We start from the raw sequence: 26,056 nt of genomic DNA, 5'->3' as shown, positions 1-26,056 counted from the left end.
CAAAATGGTTTAAAAAACCATTTTACTTTAAAACTAATAACCACCTATACTTCTTAGTTGCCCGCCTTTGCTGTAAATCAATAATATGCACACTGAACTATTATAGGTTTGATTGTAATAATTAGAGAATGATTAAATTCAGATAGTAAGCTGATTTATATTTTATAGAACGCCGCCCATTAGCAAACTGTGCCTACACTAAAAAATATACATTTTAAAAATAGTCATAATAAGAATTATTGAATTTTTTAATCATTGTTTAGCGTATCGTGATACATCAAAGATTAATAATTATAGTATCTACTAACATGATAAGCACTAATTTTTAAGTATCTTGTCTGCCCCATTGTTCTAATGTACTGACTTCAGGTACAATACGAAAGTGTCAAGAAATTTCAAATGACCAATAGTAAATTAAATACACTTAATCCTAAAAAAATAATTTGTTTCGTTTAAAATAAAAAAAAAACAATTTTACGTTACTTAAAAAAATTTGATAAATTGCCGTATAAACATATAGTTATAAATGTTATAACAATATAGTTATAATCTTACAATACTAATATGGTTAAAAGGAAGTTTATAGTTATTAACATAATATATTAATATAGTTTGTAATATATTGTAGGGATTGTAATGATAATATGTATAGAATGAATCTTAATTGTAACAAATTCGAAATAAATATAGGTAGGTATAACTTTCTATTTACAATAAATTATGGTCATCATATACAAAAAACTACTGACAAGATATTGTGAATACATTTTGAAGTATAGCCGTTTAAGTACGTATAGAAGCAATACAATTTATATAAAATACATTAATATTTTAGTGTAAAAATATTAAGAGACTGATAATAGAATGGGTAATTGTTTTAAATTATTTATTTGAATAGTTATTTTACGTACTACGTAGGCACCTCGTACCGTATACGTAACTATTCTAATATATTATATACCCATACGAATACTAATATGTTGTTAATTTTAGAATTGAAAATTTAATACATTTCCAAATCTCTAATCTACATATCATTGTGATAAGGAAGTAGAGGTATTGATACCTAAATATTTATTATCTTTCAAAATGCTAACGAATTAAAAACGTTGCTGTCTGACTTGAATTTATGGATTCATAAAAGTAATTTATGAGGTAATTTATTTAAATATATATATAGATACACTGCTAATTTTTATATGCTTGTTATGGTTATCGACCTTTTAAAATTTTAAGCTATTAACCTAACGGGTTCTAACTTAAAGAATAAAATCATAAAAATTAAAATTTGTTATTTTAAAAATTGTATATTTGGAATATTATAAAATATTTAAGTACGATATTAAACTACCCAAATGACAAAATGAGTAAATGAGTACATCTACAACTAACAAGTATAAAAATAATAAAATACATCATAACTATGAAATCCTTAATATTTTTTTGTTGGAAAATTTAAAAACCATTTATTAAATAAATTAAAAACATAATAGGTGTATAAAATATGCATAGTTATATGAAATATTGATATTACAAGTTACGGCTAAAGCCAATCATTTTTTCATTTTTATTGTTACATAATTTTTGTAAAATTTATAACTAATAATTGAGTTAAATGGGCCCTTTATGGGACTATGCTTTATGCACTATGCATGAGCACAGAGGAATAAACATAACACATAGATATTAATTACAAATTAAAGAATCTGAAAAAATCATGATCGTGAATCTTACTACTCTTCCCTATTTAAATCATAGTTCACGATATAATATATAATCTTCTACGATGACAATACAATACCATCTTCAACCAATATAATACTCTGATATAATTGGTGTATATTATATGTTAGTATGTACCAAACCACCTGCAGCTTCAGTAAGTCTGATCGTATAAAAAGTATTATAATATGTTATTGGACACCTACAGTGCACGACTATAAGGAACAACCTCGGGAACAACCAACGGATTCATAACAAAATAAAATCTCACCTCGTCATTATACTGTTTTAACCGTATTAAATGTTTAAGTTTATAGTATACCTAAGTTTTAATACGTATTTCACCGTCGGGAATATCGGCAAAAACAATAAAATAATTGTTAAGACGAGTTTTTGACCTTGGTATTTTCAGCTCACTTATGGTCACCAAACTAAAAATACAAAGGGTGTCATACGTCAACAACAAAATACTATTTGAGAGCACATAAATAAGATGTTCATTCATTTCCATTCAAATCATCCAATTGTTATATTTTTCTTTCTCAATTTCATGAGAGATGATAACGACTCAATATATTATATATAATAATATAAGGATAAAAAAACACAATAGCGCATGTTTCTAGAGTATATTCAAAAAGTGGTCGAGCAAAATACTCTAGGGAAAAATAAAAACAGCGTCTACACATGAAATACAATTCGTGTGGCACAGAATATTCTTTCTCCTTTTACTTTCAGAAGTAAGGCTTTCAATTTTTTAAAATAGGAAACTTTTTAAATAAAACTATTCGTCATGATACTTTTTCATGTGTTATTTTATCATCGACAACTGTATACACGATTGTCGATTACAATGGGAACATTTTATCCTCTTTCAGTCTTTCGCCCAAAATATTATATCCTTACACCTTTTCTGAGAAATGCGATCAATATTCAATAACAAAGAAGTACAGTGTGTTTATTACTCGAATTATTAACTCATTATTATTAAACCCAAGGAATCAGTCAATAGTATGTATTATTATTTATTAGTTATTACAAGCATAATATTATGCTTTATTATATTTAATAATATTACAGAAAGCCAAATATAGAAACGAGACTTTCAAATAGTACATACTTTATATGTTCAAAATGTTTAATGCATAAAGATGATGACTCAGATATTTGAATGACAAATTATGTTTTATTATTTATATATTAATTATTTTACGTACGTCGGGCTATATCCTATATCTATTATATGTATAGTTGCTAATAATTACAATACATAATTTAAATAAGAAACAAAAAAGTTTCACAGTTGTATTATAAATTTATCGAAATAATCTCAGTGGCATGCGAATATGCGATGCTTCTACAGTGCAACTATAAGGTAATACAATCAAATTACTTTTTTCAAACAAACCAGAAGGATAAAAATAACTTGGTTTGGCACCTGTATGGCTGTATTCCTTTTCTTATAACTCTGCTATTCGTATAATTTTAATAATGGATAATATATTACAAGGAAATATCTTATAAGCTAATACGCATATCGTAATATTTCGTATTTAATGTATTAAACGATAATTCTATACAATGTAAATTAACAATTTATTATCAAGTAATCATTCAGACTAAAGACCAGATACAGCGTGTGTTTATTATCGTATTTTAAAATACACAAATCAATATTATATAGAAACCTAAGTCTTACATGTCACAATATAACTTTTTTAATTTCTTTCTTTGGAGTTTCAAGTTAAATAGTTAGATATGAGGTACCTCGAGTATTACATATTCAAAAATGTCAAAAAAGAAAATCAATCGTTTTAAATATTTTATCGTTATCGATTAGCATTTACTAATTCAGTTTAAAACAAAAAAAAAGCGGTTTAGAAATAAAACGTTGATTTACTGCAGTAGTTTAATATAATATACCATTTATCTGGTAAAAGTAAAACGGGGATATAAATAATGAGTCCAATTCCACTGTTTTTGAAAGTTAGCCAAGAAACTAAATCCTCCTCATCTTTTCTTTATATCGAATTGGTTCGATTTTCTAACTTATCCACTAAGACTGTTTAGACATTTTATATTATACCTATCGTATAACCTTTTACTTTTATACATGAACAGAGTATCAGACCATTACTTCCATCTCGTTTAAGGCTCATAATATCAAACTGGCGTACCATTCGTTACATCACTTATATCAGTGTAATAAACTTATTCAAATTAATTAAATACATTGTTAAAAGACATAGGTAGTTATAAAAGCTTAATGTGTCAATTTATTGAAATAAATTATAGAAAAAAAATCAAAAACAGCCCTATGACCTATTGCACGGTGTGAATAAATTAATAATCTAGGAAATTTATCAACATACCATAATATCTGAAGTTGAACATTATTTAATTTTTACAAAGCATAATAAGTGTTTTATTATTTGTTTTCCTAGTCAAAACAACAAGTAAGAACGAGGATTTATCATTTATGTCACGTCATATAATCCATATGAAGAAAAATGTTCGTGTTTGGCATGCTGACAATAGTAATAGTAATAAAATATATACCGTGTCAGAAAAAGACCATGAAAACCATTCAGTAATAAACAACACCCCACACCAACCTTCGTTTCAATCACGGTCAATGTCATCTCATTAATGAAGTATTGAAGTACATAGGTGTACGATCTCGCCATTAATATTACTGATCCCTGCTCCATGCTTTTAGTATGCATTGTTTAAATCAATTGCATTATTTTAGAAATATTTAACTTTAAGTTTATTTTAGGTACACATTTATTCAGTGCTTCATTGGCCCTTCAGCTAAATTTTCAGATTATACCTATTTTTGTAACTAGGGCGCATGGGCACACTTTATTTAGGGTTTTTTTTTTACAAAATAAGTGTACTTAGCTATTGATATTTACGATATAATAATAATAGTGTAATAATTAAGTTTCATATTTGGGTACAAGGTAATAAATAGGTAACCACGGTTGTAGATACTAGATAGATCTACGACCCTGCATAAGCAATCACGAGCGATAAAAAAAAAAATAGAAGCCTATTTATCATAAAAGACAAGAAGATAATTTTATAAATGAAAAGTATTACCTATCATTTATGGAGTTTATCAAATGAAGATTAATAAAAATCGTTAAGTAGTGTACCTACTTTGTTAATTCCGTTGAAAGGTTGGGAATATTCTCAGCTTAGTCTTGCCTTAGTCCCTTATACATTTTTCTTGTTATAATTATAATTTGGGACCGATTTTAGACAATATTTAAAATAAAAATATACATAATTTATAAATACCTATAGACATATACATTGTATCATAACTATAAACAAGTAACTTATTTAAACTATTTAAAACCATGCTTTGTTATTAATTCATTTTCAAAAAATATCAGCACCTATCGCTATTACCTCAATTGTCCACAAAATGCACCGCCTACGCATGCCTATATGGATGAACATTTTTATGGAAGCTTAATAAGTTATGAACGGCTTGTTGTTTTTTGGTAATAATATGTTGTTTGGGTACCTATAATAAAGAGGGTGTGAGGAAGTAACCCTCTTCGATTATATAAGGTATATTAGCTAAGGACACAATATATTTTGTGATATAAAAATATCTACTATAGTCTCTACTATTTATTTTCCAGATCAAGCACTGACTTTATTGCATGTACCCGATATATTATGCTCCCAATATATAAGTTCGGACTCGTAAAGTAAAAAATTATAATACCTAATCGAAATAGGCATATATTGGTATAAGATTTATTTTCGTTATTTAAATAAATAATTTGGTTGTAATAATTCAGAAGACATTATTTATATAGGTGCAATAGTCACTAATTATTTTATTTATAACCATATTTACTATATGCAATGTTGGATGTTTAAGAACAAAACTAAAAGATGTTTTAAGATAAACTGCAGGAACATTTGCGCAACATCAGTTTTTGATAAAATTTTTATTTTGATGTGGATAACATATATTTTTTAGTAAAAAACTATAAAAATAAATGCCAAAATCCCCGTAAGTTGTTCTTTCATCAATTTAAAAAAATATCAGAAATACATAACATGACTTCTTCAATGTTCATTTTTGACGAAATTGGGTATTTACTATTTAAAGTTTGAACAAAAAATAACGATTTCAGTTATCTTATACTTTTCACGGATACGTGTATTATTATTACACTTAAAGTACACTAGAGAAGATTTTTTTTAATGTTTGGATTCATTTTAAGCTATATAGATTGTAGGTATATCATTTATTCACACATATTCACATAAGATATGTCTTAATAACAATAATAAACTTACCTATCATATAATATATTATTTGCGAAGTGTTTTTGAAAAAAAAGTAGGTACCATATTAATAAGAGTTAGAACAACATCCTTAGAAAATAGAAATATAAAGGTTGACACCTTTTCCGTCAGAATCGTATTTCGTTTTCTATGGTGATAAATTTAACATATAGAATACAGTGACCGTAGTGCACTCGAAACCTACTATACAACAGAACAACTTATGCTTAGTCAATTTAGTTTTAAAGGACAATTTTGAAAAAAAAACATTCAATTTAATCGTACGAAAGTAGCATGAATGTTTGGAGTAAAACGACACGAGGGTGTCTCAAATTTTTGACGAAAAGCAGAAAAAGAAACTTTTATTTAAGCTCAGACAGAAAATTCCATTTTCTGAAACGTAAGACAATAATAACAAAGCAATAGCTTGAAGGCTTCTATCATTTCAGTTGACGCTGACAAATCTCCGGTTCAGCCAATTTCCTTTCAGTCTCCTTGCGGATAAACCTAACTGTTTTCACTTGAATTAGGACAATAATGACCATTGTTTCTGCAACCTACCATTATTTTTTTATATGATTTTTTGCTCCCCTTAGTTTTTAACGCTGACAAAAAAAACGAAGTTAATAAATGGCCACTTGTCTATATTATACAGTGATCGATTATTCGGGAAAACATTGTTAGTGGCTGAACAATTTTCCAAACGAATGATCACTGAACTTTACAATAAAAAAGCTTCAATAGTTCTGACATTCCAATCAGAGTTTTATAATTAACCGTAACAGCTACTAAATATAACAAATCAGCTTTTGATACTATTACAGTTTTTATTATACCGATAAAATAGGTGAATGAAATAAGAGGTATATATACTATATCTATGTTCATATATCTAGTGGAACTCTACAATAGTGTAATATTGTAATGTATGTGACCACCTTGTACAGCATAAACTCTAGGATATATGAATACAAAAGAGGAAAAACACCTACATGCAATATTCTAGAGTGGATAAGTGGGGTGGTAACAAGACTGGTATTTACAAAACTTTTCAAAAATAGTCATATCATCATATTATCCAAACAAATACACAATTTCTAAATTTAGAAAAATAAAATAATTTGTTTTTATATAGGTAGTTAAATTGTACTTAAGCCGTACCTACCAAAATGTATAAATACCACTATATAATAATGAAAATAATAGTATAATTACTTAGATATAAAAATAGAGTATAGTTTCACCAAAATGACTGCTATAAATAATACAGATTTATTATAATATTGGTATCTAGGTATTATTTACAATTAATAAACCTAACAGATGATTTAATAAATATAACTTATTTACAATTTAAAAGAGAAATTTGTTTAAATTTCAGCTAACTATTATTTCAATATAAAAAAATAAATAAGTGTGACCAGCAGGTACTATAATCACATAAAACTCAAAAAAGTACGTATGTTATTTTTTTTTTTCAATTTAAATAAATAGAAATACAAATAAGCATAGAATTACCGAGATTAGAATATTAGGTTAAGAAAAAGCATAGAATATTTTTAAAAATCTTTGATTCGATTTTAAATAATTCATACGGAATATGTGGTACAAGTCTACAACACTTCAACACTACCTAGTAGTCTAGTACCTACGTCATATTATAAATATGTATGGCTAAAGACGAAAGTAAGAGTTCAATGAGATTCTTAAGTAAAACTTTTTTTTAATGTATTTTTACCAGATAACGAGATCAGTACTGAAATCTAGGGTAAATATGAAGTCAAAACATTTGTAAGTTAAAATAAAAGGCAATAAGATTATTTTGTAAAAAATAATAGTTTAACTTTGCCTTAAGGGGTGTTGTTAAATACATTTTATCTCGAATTTTTAGTACACCTAGTCAACATATACATGTTTTTCACGCCCATTTAATCATGAACACTGATGAAAAATTATTATAATTCAACGGGTTTTTTTATAACACTTCATATTAAAACATGGTATAGGGTAAATCCCGGACACAGTTAGATAGGGTAAACAATATGTTAGTGTTTACGAGTACAAAACACGTAATTTATTGACTAATAAATAGTAGCAGTATCTATTTTTTTGATTACCTACGTGCGCTGTAATTATTTATTTTTTAATTATGATAATCCTCTTTGAATTTAAAACATTTTATTTATTTAAAATACGCAGTTGAGTACCTATACACAGCTCGGGCTCAACATAACTCTGTTAATTTTTACCTATTGACTCGTAATGCTTGAGAAATTCTTTAGGTACTTATTTACCCTTCACTTTTAATCGACGAATTCACATTTCGATCGAGTTAGGTAGTATATTCATTTTAATAATCAATGTTATGAAAGTACAAAAATGTCACTTACAATGAATTTACCCCAGAATTTACACGAGATTGTTGAAGCGATTAAAAGAATAGTTTGAAGATAAACGTTCGATATAGGAAAATAATTTGAATTTACAATTCATCATATGGGTTTACCTCTGCATATTTACGTGGCGAAAATGTTTTTTTCCTATGTCGTGTTAATGAATAATATCAACCCTTTTCTGTCTCTATCTGTCTTTCACTCAATACATTAAACCATAATGACAAAAAAAGGGTATGCCACAGATATTATGCGTTGGCACGGAGGACCTACTATGGCTGCCAAAAGGACTACGACCGGTGTCTTTGTCGTCCTTTTATAGCTTTATTTGAACTAATAAAGCATGGCCCGGGGCGGCGATGACCTGTTCCGTTCTATGCGTGCACACTGACACACACAATCACCACACAGTACCTACACAACGATGCACATACAGTGCTTGTGTGTGAGGTCTCTAGAAAACCTGTTACTAACGAAAAACCAGTCCCTAGTGTCTTCACTCTTTCTCACTCCCACTATAATAATTATACTTCGGTACGGATAGCTTATGTACACGCATACACCAAGCACTGTTTTTCACCCCGATTCAAGGTTAAACTATAAATGTAACACTTTTTTTTTTAAATTATAAATATTTTTGACATTTTGAAAATGTGTTTGGATTTATAAATTCTAAGATATAACTAAGTTATATTTTCGAACACCGAAACCGTCGATACTAGATTATTTTGAGTAATTTCCAATTTGGCCCATGTATATCATAATAAGAATTAAAATATTATAATAATAAGGTACCTAATACAACTGTTTAATAATAATTACAAATTATTGGAGTATGATAGTATGAATAGTATCTAAGTTATATCCTAATACCCAGGTACTAAAAGCTTTCATTCAACTTATTTAAAACGTGCCACTGTTAGAATAATTATAATACATTAAGTCTTCCCAAACATACATTAAAGAATAAACCTATAATTGCTGATGAGTGATGACATTGGTTTTTGAGTAAATTACTATTATATTGTTCAAAAAAATCCACAAAATAAATAACACTACCTATTTACGATGAATTGTACCCACAGTCGTTAGAAAATGCGTGATAATTCTGTTAGGAGGATGTGGGTGTGTAAAATCGTTGAATGTGAGTTTAATAGCACATAAATATTTTTATTTTTTTTCTAAATCTATCCCACTATTGAAAAGAATACCATAACGATATTACGATATTACATCTCAATCAATACTCTTACGCCCGCACAATTTGTTTTTAAACGAGGCATTTGAGTAAACAAATAAAATATACCATATAAGTAGGATATAACTCGAGACATAACCACTACTGAATTTAGCATATAATTAGATATATGTGATAAATTTATTTGCTATTTTCTAATTAGTAAATCACGTCATGTTAACTCATATAATAACGTAAACAGTTTACGACTTGCAGCAAAATACAACGAAACCGGTTTTTGTTAATACATAAATATAATGTAAGTTTAGTGAGTGTATAGGTTATGCATGTATTTTAAAATATATATTTTCTGATAAATAGTGTACCCAATAATAAGAAGGCGGTCACTATTTTCATGTAAAAAAAAAAATAAAGGTTTACGCATACAAATGCAGATTTCAACATCGTTTGATCATACACCTAACAATATTAATCAGTCAAAAGACACAGGTTGGGTCAACAGAAAAGTCTGTATCGACAGTAGGTTCCTATTGCATTTTGTCTGTATACGGAAGGTAAGAGAATTGTGTATTATAGGTAGATTCATCGATGTATCGATGAAAAATAATAAAGGGCAATGGTTAAAAAGGATTTTGTATTCGGGCCAAGGTCGATCATAGTAGCACGGTACGTTGTCCTCAGTACCTACTACCTAGCGCAGACATTGAGGAAACTTTGTTGTTTTTTTCTAAGAATAAAAAAATCCAATACCAAACACGTCCTTACTTAATCCCCGCCGGGCGGTGTGGCTTTCTAAATAGTGACCGGGGATTATCGTTATAAATACGGATGTGTCTGTACCGCATTATAATATACAACAATATTATAATATATATACATAGGTAATACACACACACACACACACACACACACACACACACACACACACACAAGCGCGAGCGCGAGCGCGGGTATAGGCGTATTACAATGATATTATGATAATAGCGCACCGCCTAACAAAGAAGATGCAGCTCACACGGGACAACACCTGGACCCGCCGCCGCTCGACCACCGTGTGATCTGCCGCGTGCAACATAACACTGTCTATTATATTATATTATACCTTCTACTCGGTGGAGTCGCCGTACAGTCTACACGTGCACAATGGGCCCGGGTTCGCCGAAAATCCGTAGAAATACGCGTCATAAAAACATATATTATCATATATAGGAGGTATTTTATACAATGCACGATACTTTTGATGTACACCAAAAGGCATGCCAATAAATAATATGTACCACGGTCACGGTCTACCCCGATGATAAAATATATTATAAATAATAATATCGCCATCGGTAGAATACCTCGCGCGATCACCGGCCAGGTTTACGAAAACGTTCAGTAGCTCTAGGTGAACGACGGTACCTTCGGAAACGTGTATCGTGCATGCATAACTCATGAACGAATAAAATGTGTAATATCAAACAATAAGATACGCACCTCTTCAAATTCAAAATCTTCGTCTGCTTTCCACTTTTTTTTTGCGTCAGCTGCGCAGGCGATGAGCAGCAGCAACACGGCTGTGCCGGTGGTCAGCCACCACTTGTTCATCGTCGTCGTCGGCGGTCAACGACAACAAAGATATTATTCGATCGCCGGATTCGTAGACGGGCGCGTGTGTTATTTACCGTGAATCACGGACGGAAAGACGAAATAAAATAAAAAACGAATGACCGAGTAAGCAGTCGGACAGGTACCGCCAGAAAAACGGAGCGCTTACTATTTTTTGATTTATTTACTCTTTCCCCCCTCACATTTACACGCGTCCGGCGGCGAAAACGACGGACAATAGACCATAAAAACGAAATCAAAATTGTTAAGAAAAATTTTTTTTTTAAAAAAACGTGACTGTCCGAACTTTAACACTCGGCGACAGGGCAACTGGTATGGCACACTGTGATACGTGCGGCGCGGGGCGATCGACTGCAGCGACGGCGGCGAACGCGCGAGGTCGAGGAAAATACGAAATAATATTATCGTGCGCGGACGAACGCTACGATCGTCGGTAACTGTCCCCCGGCCACCGCCCGCCTACCAGCCAGTCAACGTCCCTCGACGGAGCGAACCGGGAACTGCAGTGCGTGCGCCGCGACCGTAACGAAATTACCGTAGGATCGTAGTCTTGGCGTGGCTGTCCACCGCATGTTTATCGATTCTATAAAAATGTGTCGTGCGCGGTGATAAGGCGGCACTAAGGCAGTATTAGTATAGGAGCCTGGAGGCAGTATTTGAGTACAGACGGTTTAGGTACAATAGGTATCTACCGACTACCATCTAGCCATGTATAGACATTAGACAGTGGCCAGTGAGTTGTAACTTGTAGGAACAACCACAGTTTGTTATTCAATTGTTGTCAATAGATTTTGATGTACGATACACGATCAAAATTATTAAGTTTGCTATTGATTTTTTAGTTAAAAACGCATTCAATCATACCTAAGGTTAGAATAGTAATAGGTTACAAGAATTATAAAATAAAAATTGAGAGTAATTACGCAAATATTTTTTATGAGCGTCTGAAGATTAAATTTCAAAGAATGTGGATATTCACCCTTAAAATAACGATTATATTTATTTTATTTCAAATTCATAAAGTATAATAAGTAATCTTAAAAACTTGAATAAAAATAATTATACAATCATTTAAATTAACATTTTCTGTAACCGATGATATTTAAAAAATATTTAGACTAAATTTAACCAATTTATACCCCCCAAAAATTTAAATATGTCTAAATATTTTAAAAATTTCATGTATGGAAAATAATATAAACATAGAAATATGATAAAACAATGTTCTAATATTTTTTAAAATTACTACAAAATACCTAACATCCTTAAAAGCTGATATGAATAATTTAAAGGTCTGATGCCCTTAAAGCAGTTTATTTTCACTGGTATTATGATGCCTCAAATATGCTCCACTTATCTCATTCAATAATTCATGGTTTGAAGTCAATTCAAAATATCTTAAATAACATTTTTAAGATATAGATATTTATCCTTTAAATGCAATGTCAAAGGATAAAATCATTTGATTACACTTCACTCTCAAGTTTTTCCAGTATTGACAGTTGATATGGTAGGGGTTCGACCCCCCCCCCCCCACACACACACCAATTGATATATGAAAAACCATGATACATTTTATAATTCTCATAAAATATTACATTCCCCCCCCCCACTAAATTATAAAAAATGTGTGCCTTACCACCCATCCATGTGAAATGTATGAGCAATTTTCTGAGCATTTCTGACAACAATAGCCTCCTTAACTTGCTTTAAAATTAAAATATAAAAAAACTATCAGGTTCACTAGATCCTTACTTCTAAATTTTATAATAGGTCAAGTTGAATTGATTATTCAGAAAGTAGGTACGAGTTTGTACTACGGAGACAACACCCTCTGCAATGTTGCGTCCCCTTAACAAAAAGATGCCTAGAAATAGTTATCGACTGGTACAAGGTATACCATGAAGAATGTTCAAATATTGCACAACAACAACGACCAAAGATGATGAGAACTGCGATTGAACCAAATGCCAATACAGATTGACGATACTGCAGATTTGCCAGCAAGTGGAAAAATAGGTGCATCTACATATAACAGAGACCTCATAAATAAAAATTATCTTACTAAATTACAATTTATAATACTATATATTTACCAAAGCATTCTTGAGCATTTTATAATCAGTTAAGATAACTTACCTAATAGTAATTATTGATCAACCACCTGTATCAGAAATTCAGAAGATAATGAGACTGAAGTAAAATCGGTTGAGCCATAGTCTAAGAGTGGATGGAGTGTGGGTTTTGAGGATCAAAAAAAGTTTTAAATTGCCGATTTTGTGTGCAAAGATGAGATCGGGACACATTACTTCCAATATTCAGTGAGGGTGTAAAGTTGTTTCCGTTATTCATTCCGACGAGTGGGCGGCGTGTATAGTTATTTGAATAATGACAGCTATATAGGCCCTATAATCTATGATCATCAGTAAAATTACGTGGATTCGTTGATAGATGCTCACACAATGAAAGCCATCAACACCCTTCAATTCCACATTCCACCTGAGATTTAAAATAAAAGAATAGAGCCCGAATAATTTATTACATTTTTAAATGACATCCGAAAGCATGCATGTATCGTATTTAATTTCGTCAAAATATACATTTCAAACCATCATTGTAAAAGTAAAATCAATACATTCAACCTTCCTCTCAGAATCTAAAATATAATTTTTGTTGTTTTTTTTAATTCCTAGAACTTGTAAGTAAAATGTACAAGAAACTTATTGAATTAAATTTTCAAGCATTTTACCAATAATATACTAATAAAAATATCGGGTTAAAATGTCTGCATTTATACTTTATTCCTTTTTGAATGATAACAAAAAACATAATACTGTAGCGTACAGTGGTGTGCTTACGGAGGGGGGAGAATAACTCCTCCACTCCAAAAAAATAAAATAAAAATGTAATTCCAAGCACTCCACTGGTTACGTAAGTATTCTCGTTTTAACACTGTTTTTGTTAGTTTTTCTAAATTAAGAGAAAATTTGTGATTAGATTGTCAAGACTTTAGACCAACTAAAGTAACAAGTAGATCAAACTTTCTGACAAAGTGCAGAGGGCACACTCAAATACTCAATATTGTAGATAGAAGCATTCTTTTTTTTTACTCCAAAAAGTGGCATTATATATACAAGCAGGTGATGAATATTCACTTAGAAATCAGAGTCCAATATATATTTTAAAGAATACGATATTTTATGTTGTGCTCTGTGCAGTTGTGCGTCTTTCTGGATTCTAGATCTTATAATTTAGTATTACTCAATACCTACCCAACTTCTAGCTATATAGTAGCACCTATCGTAAATTCGTAGAGAAACCTCAAAATCGCAATATTTATTGCTGATAAATTAAATTACTGCCAAAACCGTTAGCTATCAGAATTTAAAAAGAATTTTAAAGGGGGTGGTCTCGTCCCGTGACTGTATAGTCTAGAAATACATGTTATAATGGCCCGATATCTTTGTTGTAAGTAAACATGGGAAGTGGTGGTGGTGGTGGTAAGTACTTAATTATGAAATTCCGTCATTTAAAATTTAAGTTCAGCCCGTCATTGATTACAACTATTGTATATTTCATACCGCAAATGTACAATAATTATTACCTATCTATTATATTAGTGCCAAGAGCCAGTGATGTGCGATGTTCACGGACTAAGATATAAGAGTTAAATTATTATCTAGGGCATCTCATATTTCTATATGAGATGCCCTAGATAATAATTTAATAAAAGTTCTCTTTTATTATTATTTAATTTTAAAGCAAGTTATAAGTGTTTTAAGATGCACAGACAATTTACAATTTATAAATACTAATAACTCGCTTAGAAATTAAAATATAATAAAAAGACCTCTAAGATGCTCTATATAATAATCTCACCTCTAAAATTTATAAGAGGTACATTCACTCTAATTTTTAAACTAACGGTGCTAAACATGATCTGCTGAGCTTAAAATTTGTTATGTTGCGCACTTGTAAGACGAAGACAACAAATGTTCGTGTAGCGTCCTCGTGTAATATATGTAGGTACGTATGCATTCATAACTTAGTTTATAGGTATATGCGTATATGTATGCAACCAACAATAAACTGAATAAACTCAAGCTGACGTCACATGTGTAATTATTATATGTCACCTTATTATCCAATGCAGTATGCACAAAACACAAGGCGATGCACATGCGCAAATTTGAACGAAAACACGAATCGTATTGACGTATTGAGCATACTTCTTTTTCCTTATACTATGATCAGTATAAGAAGAACGTGCTTATAATATACGCGATATAAAATGAACACCTTCCAGCCACCATATCACTACGCGTCTATCGTCTATGCCATACTGAAACAAAAGTCGCACGTAAGCAATTTAGCAATTTTAGAACGTGTTTGTTTTTAGGTGTTACACAGTGCATTTGGTGCGATATGCAGATATGCCGGTAACACAATACCCAGGTCAAAAATAGACGGTCACTCGATGAAAAATAATGGTATGTAGTAGGTACTAGGTAGATAATCGGCGGTTAGCGTGGACAAACCAGAAAAAAAAGATAAAAAAAACCACTGACTTCAAATATTTAATAAATACAATTATAAATTACAATTATTTATAAATTTAATGTATAAAATATTAGGCTTACTACCTATTACTTATTCGTCAATTTTCTTTTAGATTCTGTGCTTAGCGATTAATGTATACTATATTGATATTACAAAGATGTGCGTTTTTTTAAATTTTTTTTATTTCTGTGTCTGTCATCACTGTTTGAGGCAGTGAAAGTGCCTTCAACATAATCTTTTCTGGTAAGAAAGTGAATCTAGTTGGTGCATTCGGGAGCCGGGAGGTCAAAATTTAAAATTCCCAATAGATTTCAAAAGCGACAGGAAAAATAAACAAAAAATGAAGGAAAACGGGAATTTTTACGCAAAACCAGTTTCGAAAAAATCGATTTTGGTTTTTTGTGTACCTAACTCTAAAAAAGTTTTCTACACACCATACAATTTTCAAAATGTTATTGCCATAGGAGTGTTTACGAGAGGGGCCGGGTGGGCACTGCCCCCCCCCCGACAGACTGCCTCCAAAAAAAAATTATGCCAGAATAAATTTTTCTTTATTATTTATCTGTTTTTAATTTAGTTTTAAATGTATTTTTATTGTTTTGACAGTGGTTATACTTTTTGATCATAATTAAAAAATATTCCTGCCATTGTGAATTTTGTAACATAAATAATGAATGTTTCTTCATGTCAAAGAAAAAAGCCCCCTCGGTCACCAAAGTCGGAACACGCCTATGGTTATGGCTCATATTAAACTATATATAGGCATCCGAAATTTTGGATTATTATTTGTTTTTTTAAACTAATGTCGATAAAACATTTTTTGCATGGTTAAAAAACTTAAAAATCTAATACAAAGTTCCTCGTAAGTTGTTATTAGTGTAAATTAAAAAACAAATTGAGCTTAAATCCATAATACATTTTTATGCGAGTTTGAATTTAGAATGTTCACAAAATTCGTAAAAATCAAGAAAATTAGCAAATTATTTTTAGTTAGAAATCCGTAAAAATTTTCTTTTTACATCTAAGATTTAAAAATGTAATACGAAATTCCTTAAGGTACGGTTTCCCTGCAGCGTCTAGACGCAGCGTCAAGCGTCACTACCGGTCTGGACGTAGGTTGCGTCTAGACGCCGCGTCCGACGCAGCCATGCTGTTCTCGCGTCTGACGTTGCAGGGAAACCGTACCTTTATAAGTTTGTCTAGCTGTATAAAAAAAAAAAATTTACCGGAAAGTCAAATTAAATTTTTATGAGCATTTGAAGTAGAAATTTTACAACATTGGACATACACTCAATTTCTCATGTACCGATTTCCTTAATTTGTTGTAATTCAAAAACGAATATCTGTAGACCCTGCAATTTATATACCATCCGTTTATTTTATCAATGCATATACTTGATAAAATTTAAGCTGTTAACGGATATTTTCAATGTTCAATTTTTTAGTTTTTTTTTTTTATAAATGTCAATAAAATTTTTTTTTGTTGGATCGAAAAGCGTGAAAATTTAAGTCAAGGCTCCTGATACATTGTTTCAATAATAGTTGAAAAATATTAAAAATACATAGGCGCGATTTTTTTTTAAAAGCATTTAAAGGTTAAAATTTTGACAACATTCATCAAATTGAAAATGTAGGTAAGTACAAATTATTTTGTAGTAAAATATTTATGAAATTTTCAACTTTTTTAGCTAAGGATCAAAAATTTAAAACAAATTTATGCACAAGTAGTTTTTTCCGTAACTAAAAAATCTAAGAAATATATAAATACAGTTATTTTTTACATACAATTTAAGTTCAAATTTGGACAAAATTGCATATTAACAGTATTAACACAAAGAATTAGGTACGTTTATCGTTTTGTTGTAAATCGGTTCTAAAACAGCCCAATCTTACGGCATAGGTATAATTAATATTTTTCCAGCATCACTGATAATTTAAGAATAATATTAATTCAATTTACTAGCTACCGTATTAGTAGGTAGTAAGTTGTAAGTAATAACAATAAAAAATATCATAGACCGACATCATACTGCCTCTGCTCAGAATCGTTTTTGAACGTTGTCAGAACCTTCTAGACACCTAATGTACAGCAGAGCAACATCCACTTACCCTCTTTTTCCTTCGATTTAAAGTGTTAGCGGTGCTTACATTAGTCACAACTTACATTCAAGCTACGCCCCTAGTCCCACCCAATTATTTAATAAAACGTATAATAATTTAGAATAAAGCAATATATCCATGATAAACATTAGTCATTAGTTCATTACTATAAATGTATTTAGTATCCTATTTACAATTTAGATGGCTCGAATATACATTTATATAGACATATAGGTATGAAGTACCTACCTACCCAGTGTTAGATAAAAAAATCTGGGTAATTATTCACAATAATATAGCAAGTTCCTACAGGAACTACAGTACATTAAAATTAATAGGTTTTTATGTCTATAACAAATTATAGAATTAGAATAAAGAGTAAACAAAAATAAGAATAATAAGATATGATGCCAAACCTATTTTAAATTGTTTTAGTTTAAGTTAAATACATTCTAAAACAGATTACCTATAATACCAACTATAATTAAAATAATTATAGCATAATAATATAATATAATATAAACGGTATTTGATAATAAACGTACATACAATATTATAATGTTTTAATCTTGATTTTTATGTGGTACGAATTACTAATTTTTTATTATTGATTAATGATTAGCTTCAATCGAAGGTTATTGAGCCGTAATATTACGATTACTAATATTTGATCAAATAAAATCGTTACTAATGGAATTCACAAATTAAGCAAGCATTTTTAAATACAATTTTTAATAAACAGGAGTTTAGTGCAAAATGTCCCTAAAACCATAAAATGCCATAGAAAATAATCTTAAGATTCAAAATTGATAAAAAATGTAAAATATAAAATTCAAACTCTCAAAATCTAATTTTATTGTATATAGATATTTGAAGTATTCTTGAAATGTCTTCTTCAAAACATGAAATTAAAAATATTGTTTTTTTAGTCATCAAACCGAGTGAATTTTGAAAAACGAGTGATTTTCTTTAAAAAATCACTATAGGTACACGAAAGATGATTTTACATTAAATTCTTATAATTTCACAAAATTTGCAATCAACAAGACATATTACTTGTTTATGATTGCAAATAGTAAGTAAATTATCAGTTATCACTTTATACCTCAAAATGCATATTAATTCATACTTTATAGTATGTTTATCGTTAGTACCTATACTATAATACCATCATATTATCATAAGGTAATATGATTTTTAAGTTTCAATCTGAATATCTTGTAGTTTTTTATATATTGAAACGACTATTAATGGAGGGTGGGCTGAAGCCGGATTGCCAGGCCCGTCGCTAAGGCAAAAGCAAGCCATGCGTTGATTTGGAAAATATCTAACGATGGGCCAGCCCTTATCCCTCCTGGGATCTCTATTCTTTATTGTGTGGCTTAATCAATAATAAACTCTTCATTTGAAGATACATAGTTGATAGGTAGTTATGTTGAAATGTTCGGTGTCACCACTCATTGATTACAACTAACTAAAAAAAAAAATCAGAAGATCAAAATTAATAAATAGGAATTACGTATCTAATCCATTTTTGTTAATTGTTAGGTTTTAAAACAAGAACATTATGTTATCATAATACAGAACACTACAGGTATATATAATAAATATATAATATATATATAACGTCTACGATATTATGCTATTTTTAATCAAGTCGAATATTGCAGCGCCATCTAGCAACAATTATATTAAAATATTTTTCGAATGTTTTGTATTTTTTGGGTGCCTACTGTCTACTGTAGTATCTTACTGGTCTAGTACTAATGTACTATACTATATTATAAGCTAGAATGCTTTAATATATCAATGCTATATTTTGCATTTTCATAAAATCATATACCTTGTAGCTTGTACATAATACTTCTTATGATATAGGCATTGATTAAATATTGTATAATTGATCAATGGTATGAGTATATGATATTTATAATATTATGTTCTTGCCTATGACGCTTTGCACTTTTACCTGAGAAGTTCAATGAAATGAAAAAAAATTACAGTAAAATTATTTTTTTAATAACATGTGCTAGTTTTTATATTGATATATAAATATATAATATTAGTACTAGTTATAGAAACATGGTTCATAAGCAAAAATGCCATATTTCATAAGTAAGAACTAGGCAGTAGTTATAATAATAATTACCTACATTAATTTTTATAATTTATAAATATTAGTAAGACTTTGTATCTTTTACAATATTTAAGGAATTTTCATGTAAACACCAGTGAATTTTTTTATGACTTGAGAAACATAACATAAGGGGTAGTTTTGTTGATCAATCTTACAAACTTACATATTATGATCTGAATCTTAAAATTTTTAATTTGGCTCTACAGTCTACTTAATTTTTATCTATTTTTTAATCTTATGGCATTTCAGCTTAGGACTTTATAATAATTATACTATTATAATATTTAAATATAATATAAATACCTTAGGTTATACATCAATAAATATTATTTTTTCTTTAATGTTTAAAATTTGTCATTTTTTAATTGAAGTGTATACACTTTGCTTGATTTTTGAGATTTCATATCAATAACTTCTTCAGGATCAACGATCACTTTTCATGAATTGCCAACAATGTTAACCCATTCAGACAATTCTAAAAAAATGATGTAAAATTAGGGAAAATAATAAATTACATTATTTAATTTACTTCTTACTACATGAAAATGTTCTCTCAGAAGTCAACATTTTATTTTAAATAATTGGTTTATATTGAATGACTATATTATAACATGTAGCATAGGGCGTTTACGTTGGTTTTAGGAAATGTATGGTTCTTTCAGTTTTGCCTATCATATTTTTAGTTCAGCTCTGGTTGACTGCCAAGGTAAAATTTAACAAGTTTTTCAAATGGTTAATAATCAATTAAAAAAGACATGGAAAAGGTAATGAATCAGGTACTCAATATTTAAAATCTTTGATTAGTAACTATTTGAACAAGATATATATTTTTAAATTTTAACAACTCAATCTAAGATTTGCAATATTTACTTATTATTAATTATTTAATTATTTAATATTATAAATAATTTAATATAATATAGCTATTTACTTAAACTACCACTAAATATGCATTTAGAAAAGTTTACATTAGATGAAAATTGTTTAGATAACTCAGAAGTCAATATTTCGTGTAAGCTGACACCATCGTGTTTGTAAATCCACTTGGTACCATTAAAATCATATCGTTTTGGACCACTTGTTGGCGAACTCAACCAAATTTGTTTATTTGGTGTCTGTCGATTAATAACATATGTGCCATAAGGTTCACCTAATTGAATTGTTAATACACCATCCTATTACATTTTATAAGAAAAATTATATTTATATTTGATTGAATTAATAATTGTAATTAGTATACTATATTTTAAATTATACATACGTTGAATAAAATATCTGGATTTTCAAGATGTGGGTTATCTTCAACAATTTGTTCAAAATATTCACATAATGATTCTAAAGTTTCATTGCACGCTTGTTCAAAATCTATTTCAGTCCTAAAAGCAAAACAAATTATGTGTTAATATTCAATTAACATTTGATATAAGTTTTATTGTATATTATAATAATAGTAAGTACAGATTATTAGACACAGAAAATTGTTTAGACATAATATAAGACTTATGTATGTTGAAGTTGCCATAAGGGTTGAATTTCATTTGATGTTGAAGCGAGTAATTTTTAAGATGTGATCGATTGATAAGACGGTAATACTCCCGTTTAAGTAATGTTTTGGTAAAAAATTCATTTTTTGACACTAATGATTGTAGTAGCTTCAAAGTCGTCATGCCGAAATATGTAGTGATTTAAGGATATTTAACACTACAGCTGGCACTGGTTATAAATTGTATGTATAAAACTATAAATGTTTGTATTTTTATTTAATATATATAAGAGGTCCAAATCCAATCATTTATCATAGACTAGAATGCTAAACTGCTGAAGAATAACATAAGTTTATTACAAATGTCAAAGATGAAAGAATCCAATGACAAAAAATATAAATGATGTACTACAGAGTACAGACTACAGACTCCACGGCTTTTGGCCTAACTCTTAAGTCTTATCACGGTTATCACCTTGTCATATTAATATATTAACAATTTGTAGTTCTGTGAAGTTGTTGTATCCTAGATAACTTATCAGTTACGAGTACCGATAAAAAATAATTGATACCATGAAAATAAACATTAATCTAACATTTTTTTTTATTAGTTTTTAGTCTGGTAGAAAATGTTATAAATTTAGTTATAAATTTAGTATTTATTACATAGATGCATGATACTGTGCTGATAATACTTGTGGCCATATTTATATGTATAATACTATATTAATTAAGTGATAGTCAATCATATTGGTAATATTGGTAATGTCTATTTATTATTCAACAATAAATTATCATATTAATAATAATTGTAATACCTAGACACCTAGTATACCCATACATTTCCATAACCATAAATAATTAATCTAGTTTTATTTTCATATTAATTATTAGCAGACACTTACTTTCATTTAAATTTTACACAACTCATTATAGATATTCAAATAAAAAGGTAAGTACTACTATAATAACCTACTTTAACACTGCTATACGCCTATACTAGTTACCAAAATACTAAGTATTTTAAGTTCATTAACCTTAATTCTTTAAGAATTAAATGTAAACATTTTATATTGCAAAATTTAGCTATATTATTATTGAGTTTGTGATTTACTGTCTACTAATATAGGTACCTTAACTCACTATTTTTCCTATAGATTTTGTGATTCTGTGTCATCTCTGATAGTATGCTGAAAAAAATTGCTCCTTTATACTTATCTGATGGTAATTGATAAGTAAAAGATTTTTTGAAATTCTAAATACTTTGAGTAGTGAGCAATTTACTAAAATATTGGCCAATGTAATTTTAGTAAATAACTAATAAGTTATATTTGAAAATTGTCTAAATACAAAATTCAATTTTCAAAATATATTAATTTATTAAATTATTTGTCAAGTTATTGTTACACTTTGGACTTTGGTGTTTGGTATTTGGACAACAAAGTAATTTGTTCCAAATGGTAATCTATCATCTGTATAGAAGTATACGTTAGTGGACATAAGCGCAAATAGTGTTTGAGATTTAGGTGGTAAAGCCTTATTATAATAATAATTAATTATATTAAATAAACTTTAAAAAATGCAGGAAATATTTGGAAGGGACTATTGAAATGTTTGAGGAAGCTTAGCCCCTAATACCCCTCTTTTTTGCGCCTACGATGATGTACCTAAAATATAAGTTAAAAGTTAAAACTAATAATTCTATAGTAGTATAGTGTATAGTTACATTTTCATTTGAAAACAATAAATACCTACCTAACACATTTTAGCCCGATCATTTTATGTTCAATTAACATTTTTAAACACGATTTTCGAAATAATTATCATAGAATAAAATAAGATGAACCATCCGAAAATGGAAATTTAAGTATACTAATTTACCTACAATAACAACAATGACAAGTTAGTAGAAATTTAAAATAACAACTAAAAGTCTTAAAACATATTTCAGTCTACAGACATAGTCGTAATGATGCAAGGGGGGAGAGATCTGGGGAGCTAATATTATACTTAACGCCCTTAGAATAGCTTGTTCTAAAACGTAAAAAATTACGATATTGTTTTCTTTTTATGTAGGTATTACCGATTGACTATTAACTCTATTTTATCCTTAACAATAAAAATAGTACCAATAATGGCTCAGTAACGAAACTAGGGGGTCCCTGGTTTGACTCCCTCGCCACTTTGGCCTTATAAAATAGTTTTCTATTATAGGATATTCGTCGTAATATTTTTATCGAAGGATATATTATTCATTTTATGCTGTCTTATCGAATGTCCCGTTCCTGTTTCAGTGCTTAAAATTCGTTATAAGCGCAGTGAACTATACATAGCGTTATGCATAAAACACCGAACTTCGTAAGTCTACAACTTTAAAACTAATGATTTCCGCCAGTTCTTAACTCATTGAAATATATATAGTCTCCAAGCAAAAAGGTCGTGGTAAAGTAGTTTTGTTCCTTTCAAAATAGGTACCACGGATTAAGACATATCTTATATCTAAGCCGCATTAAAGTAGGTATAGTCCATTATCTAGTATAATATAACAAATTTGAGGTCTTGTTGATGCCACAACCACGTGTGTTGTTATAACAATAAATTACTCATAAAGATCTGTAACTTGATTTAAAATTCAAAAATCAATAAAAAACCTACATGATATATTGTGTCGAACTGTCGATTCACTTTCATATTAAATCGAATTAAAGTCGTAACAATACAAATTTGATTTTATTATTTTTATCGAACATAAATTTGCTAGGTACCTATTGTACTAATTTGTACATGGTAGTATGGTACGTATTTGCAAGACGAATACTACATATATTATGCGGTTGTGGCCCTCTCCTCAATCCCCTTAATTATTTTATTGTAAAACAATATTATTTGTACCCTTTTTTTGTCTCTTATCCCTATTTGTATTCGTTATTATTTTTCTCAAAATTATTAAACAGGTACGCACCTAGGTATTTCTCTAATAAATAATGTGTTTCAATTTTAAACACCTATCTATATTCATATTATAATAATGAAACTGCACGATTTTACCTTACAAATATTATCATTTGTTAAATATTAAACTTATACGAGCATCATACGCTATGCACGTGCAATTTGAATAGTGAATACGTCATGTCAATAATAAACCCAATGTAATTACGGTTGTATTGTCGTTCTTGTTGCAGATGATTTGTTCGGCTCGCCTCGGGTTTCCGTCGCGGTTTTTGACATATAGACGAAATCTTTCGACCGCCTGCATGGACGACGTGCTGTTCGAAGTGAAAAACGACGTGGGCATCATCACGTTGAACAGACCGAAAGCGCTGAACGCTCTCAACACGTCGATGGTCGTCAAGATCAAACCGAAACTGAAGGAGTACGAATCGCTGGTGAGGATGGTGATCGTCCAGGGAGCCGGCGGCAAGGCGTTTTGCGCCGGTGGCGACGTAAAATCCATCACGGAAAACGGCGTAGGCGCCAAGTCACTCGAGTTGTCCACAAACTTCTTCCGGAACGAATACTCGATGGACAGCACGGTCGGCAAGTACAAAATCCCGTACGTTTCGCTGATCGACGGCATCACGATGGGCGGCGGAGTTGGCATATCCGTGCACGGCAAGTACAGGGTGGCCACCGAGAAGACGCTGTTCGCCATGCCGGAGACCGCCATCGGGCTGTTCTGCGACGTGGGTGCCAGTCACGTTCTGTCCAGGATGGACAAGCACCTGGGCGTCATGTTGGGCCTGACCGGGTGCAGGCTGAAGGGCACCGACGTGGCCAAGGCCGGCGTTGCCACGCACTACGTGCACAGTTCCAAGATAGACGGTCTCCGGGCCAAGCTGATCGAGGACGTCCGGGACCCGGGCATCGTACTCGCCGAGAACACGGACGATCTGTCCGGCGTGGAGTTCACTATGGCGCCGTTTGTGGAGAAAATCGATTCGATATTTTGCCACGAAAGAGTCGAAGACATTGTCGACGCGCTGAGAACAGATGGTTCGGAGTGGGCGAAAGGGATGCTTAAATCGCTCAGCGAAGTCAGCCCCACGGGATTGAAAATCACGAGAAAGGAGATTTTGAAAGGAAAAACCCTCAGCCTAGACGAATGTTTTAGAATGGAACATCGACTGGCTTACAGGTGCTCTGAAGCCAAGTATTCTGCCGACTTCTACGAAGGTAATTTTTGTTTATTTTTTTGTTATTATTACAGTAATTTTCATTTTTTTTTTGTTCAGGAGTCCGAGCACTGTTGATTGACAAAGACAAGAATCCAAAATGGTGTCCAGCTTCATTGGAAGAAGTGAAAGATGAAATTATCGACAAATATTTTGAGCCATTACCAAGCGATAAAGAGTTGCAACTGTCATAAATAAATATTAAAATAATAATAGTATTTATTTACTATAATTTGCTTAATATATAATTGTTATTTTTTTATATACTTTTAAACTTGTTTTAAATATAAGTATATGTACAAACTACAAATAGACTAAAATATAATTTTTTTAATTCACAAACTTGATGAACTGCAGTTT

At 30.2% G+C, this 26,056-nt stretch overlaps 3 protein-coding genes across 6 annotated transcripts in view; 1 reads left to right on the top strand and 2 right to left on the bottom strand.

The window, feature by feature from the left end:
* The window catches only part of LOC111040052 (proteoglycan Cow), a 38,482-nt gene extending 26,859 nt beyond the window's left edge, over positions 1-11,623 (bottom strand). The window contains exon 1 of one of the 2 annotated variants that reach the window (XM_022323762.1): positions 11,110-11,623. In XM_022323762.1, coding sequence (XP_022179454.1) covers positions 11,110-11,220 — 111 coding nt within the window. In that variant the 5' untranslated portion in view covers positions 11,221-11,623. The remainder of the gene's footprint in view (positions 1-11,109) is intronic. The other variant, XM_022323761.1, reaches the window with a different exon arrangement.
* A 6,440-nt stretch (positions 11,624-18,063) lies between these two features.
* On the bottom strand, positions 18,064-21,997 carry LOC111040043 (frataxin homolog, mitochondrial). Of its 2 annotated transcripts, XR_002605170.1 has the most exons (6): positions 21,497-21,997; positions 21,300-21,414; positions 21,007-21,213; positions 20,342-20,513; positions 19,745-19,870; positions 18,064-19,375 (listed from the first exon to the last, which is right to left on the bottom strand). XR_002605170.1 is itself a non-coding variant. In XM_022323735.1 (3 exons), exons 1-3 carry the CDS (start codon positions 21,703-21,705, stop codon positions 20,962-20,964), a joined length of 576 nt encoding a protein of 191 aa, XP_022179427.1. In that variant the 3' UTR covers positions 20,890-20,961. The 2 variants fall into 2 exon arrangements, 1 of the variants encoding a protein (XP_022179427.1); XM_022323735.1 differs by lacking the exons at positions 18,064-19,375; positions 19,745-19,870; positions 20,342-20,513 and having other exon boundaries at positions 20,890-21,213; positions 21,497-21,705.
* Positions 21,998-22,127: 130 nt separating this feature from the next.
* Positions 22,128-25,962, top strand: LOC111040041 (3-hydroxyisobutyryl-CoA hydrolase, mitochondrial). Of its 2 annotated transcripts, none has more exons than XM_022323732.1 (3): positions 22,128-22,283; positions 24,707-25,697; positions 25,757-25,962. In XM_022323732.1, exons 2-3 carry the CDS (start codon positions 24,707-24,709, stop codon positions 25,888-25,890), a joined length of 1,125 nt encoding a protein of 374 aa, XP_022179424.1. In that variant the 5' UTR covers positions 22,128-22,283; the 3' UTR covers positions 25,891-25,962. The 2 variants fall into 2 exon arrangements, with proteins under 2 accessions (XP_022179424.1, XP_022179423.1); XM_022323731.1 differs by having other exon boundaries at positions 22,128-22,473.
* Positions 25,963-26,056: the final 94 nt, after the last annotated feature.

The sequence above is a fragment of the Myzus persicae genome, unplaced genomic scaffold, assembly GCF_001856785.1.
Source record: "Myzus persicae strain clone G006 unplaced genomic scaffold, MPER_G0061.0, whole genome shotgun sequence".
NCBI classification, from domain to species: domain Eukaryota; kingdom Metazoa; phylum Arthropoda; class Insecta; order Hemiptera; family Aphididae; genus Myzus; species Myzus persicae.
This window is presented reverse-complemented; position numbering and strand designations above follow the sequence as displayed.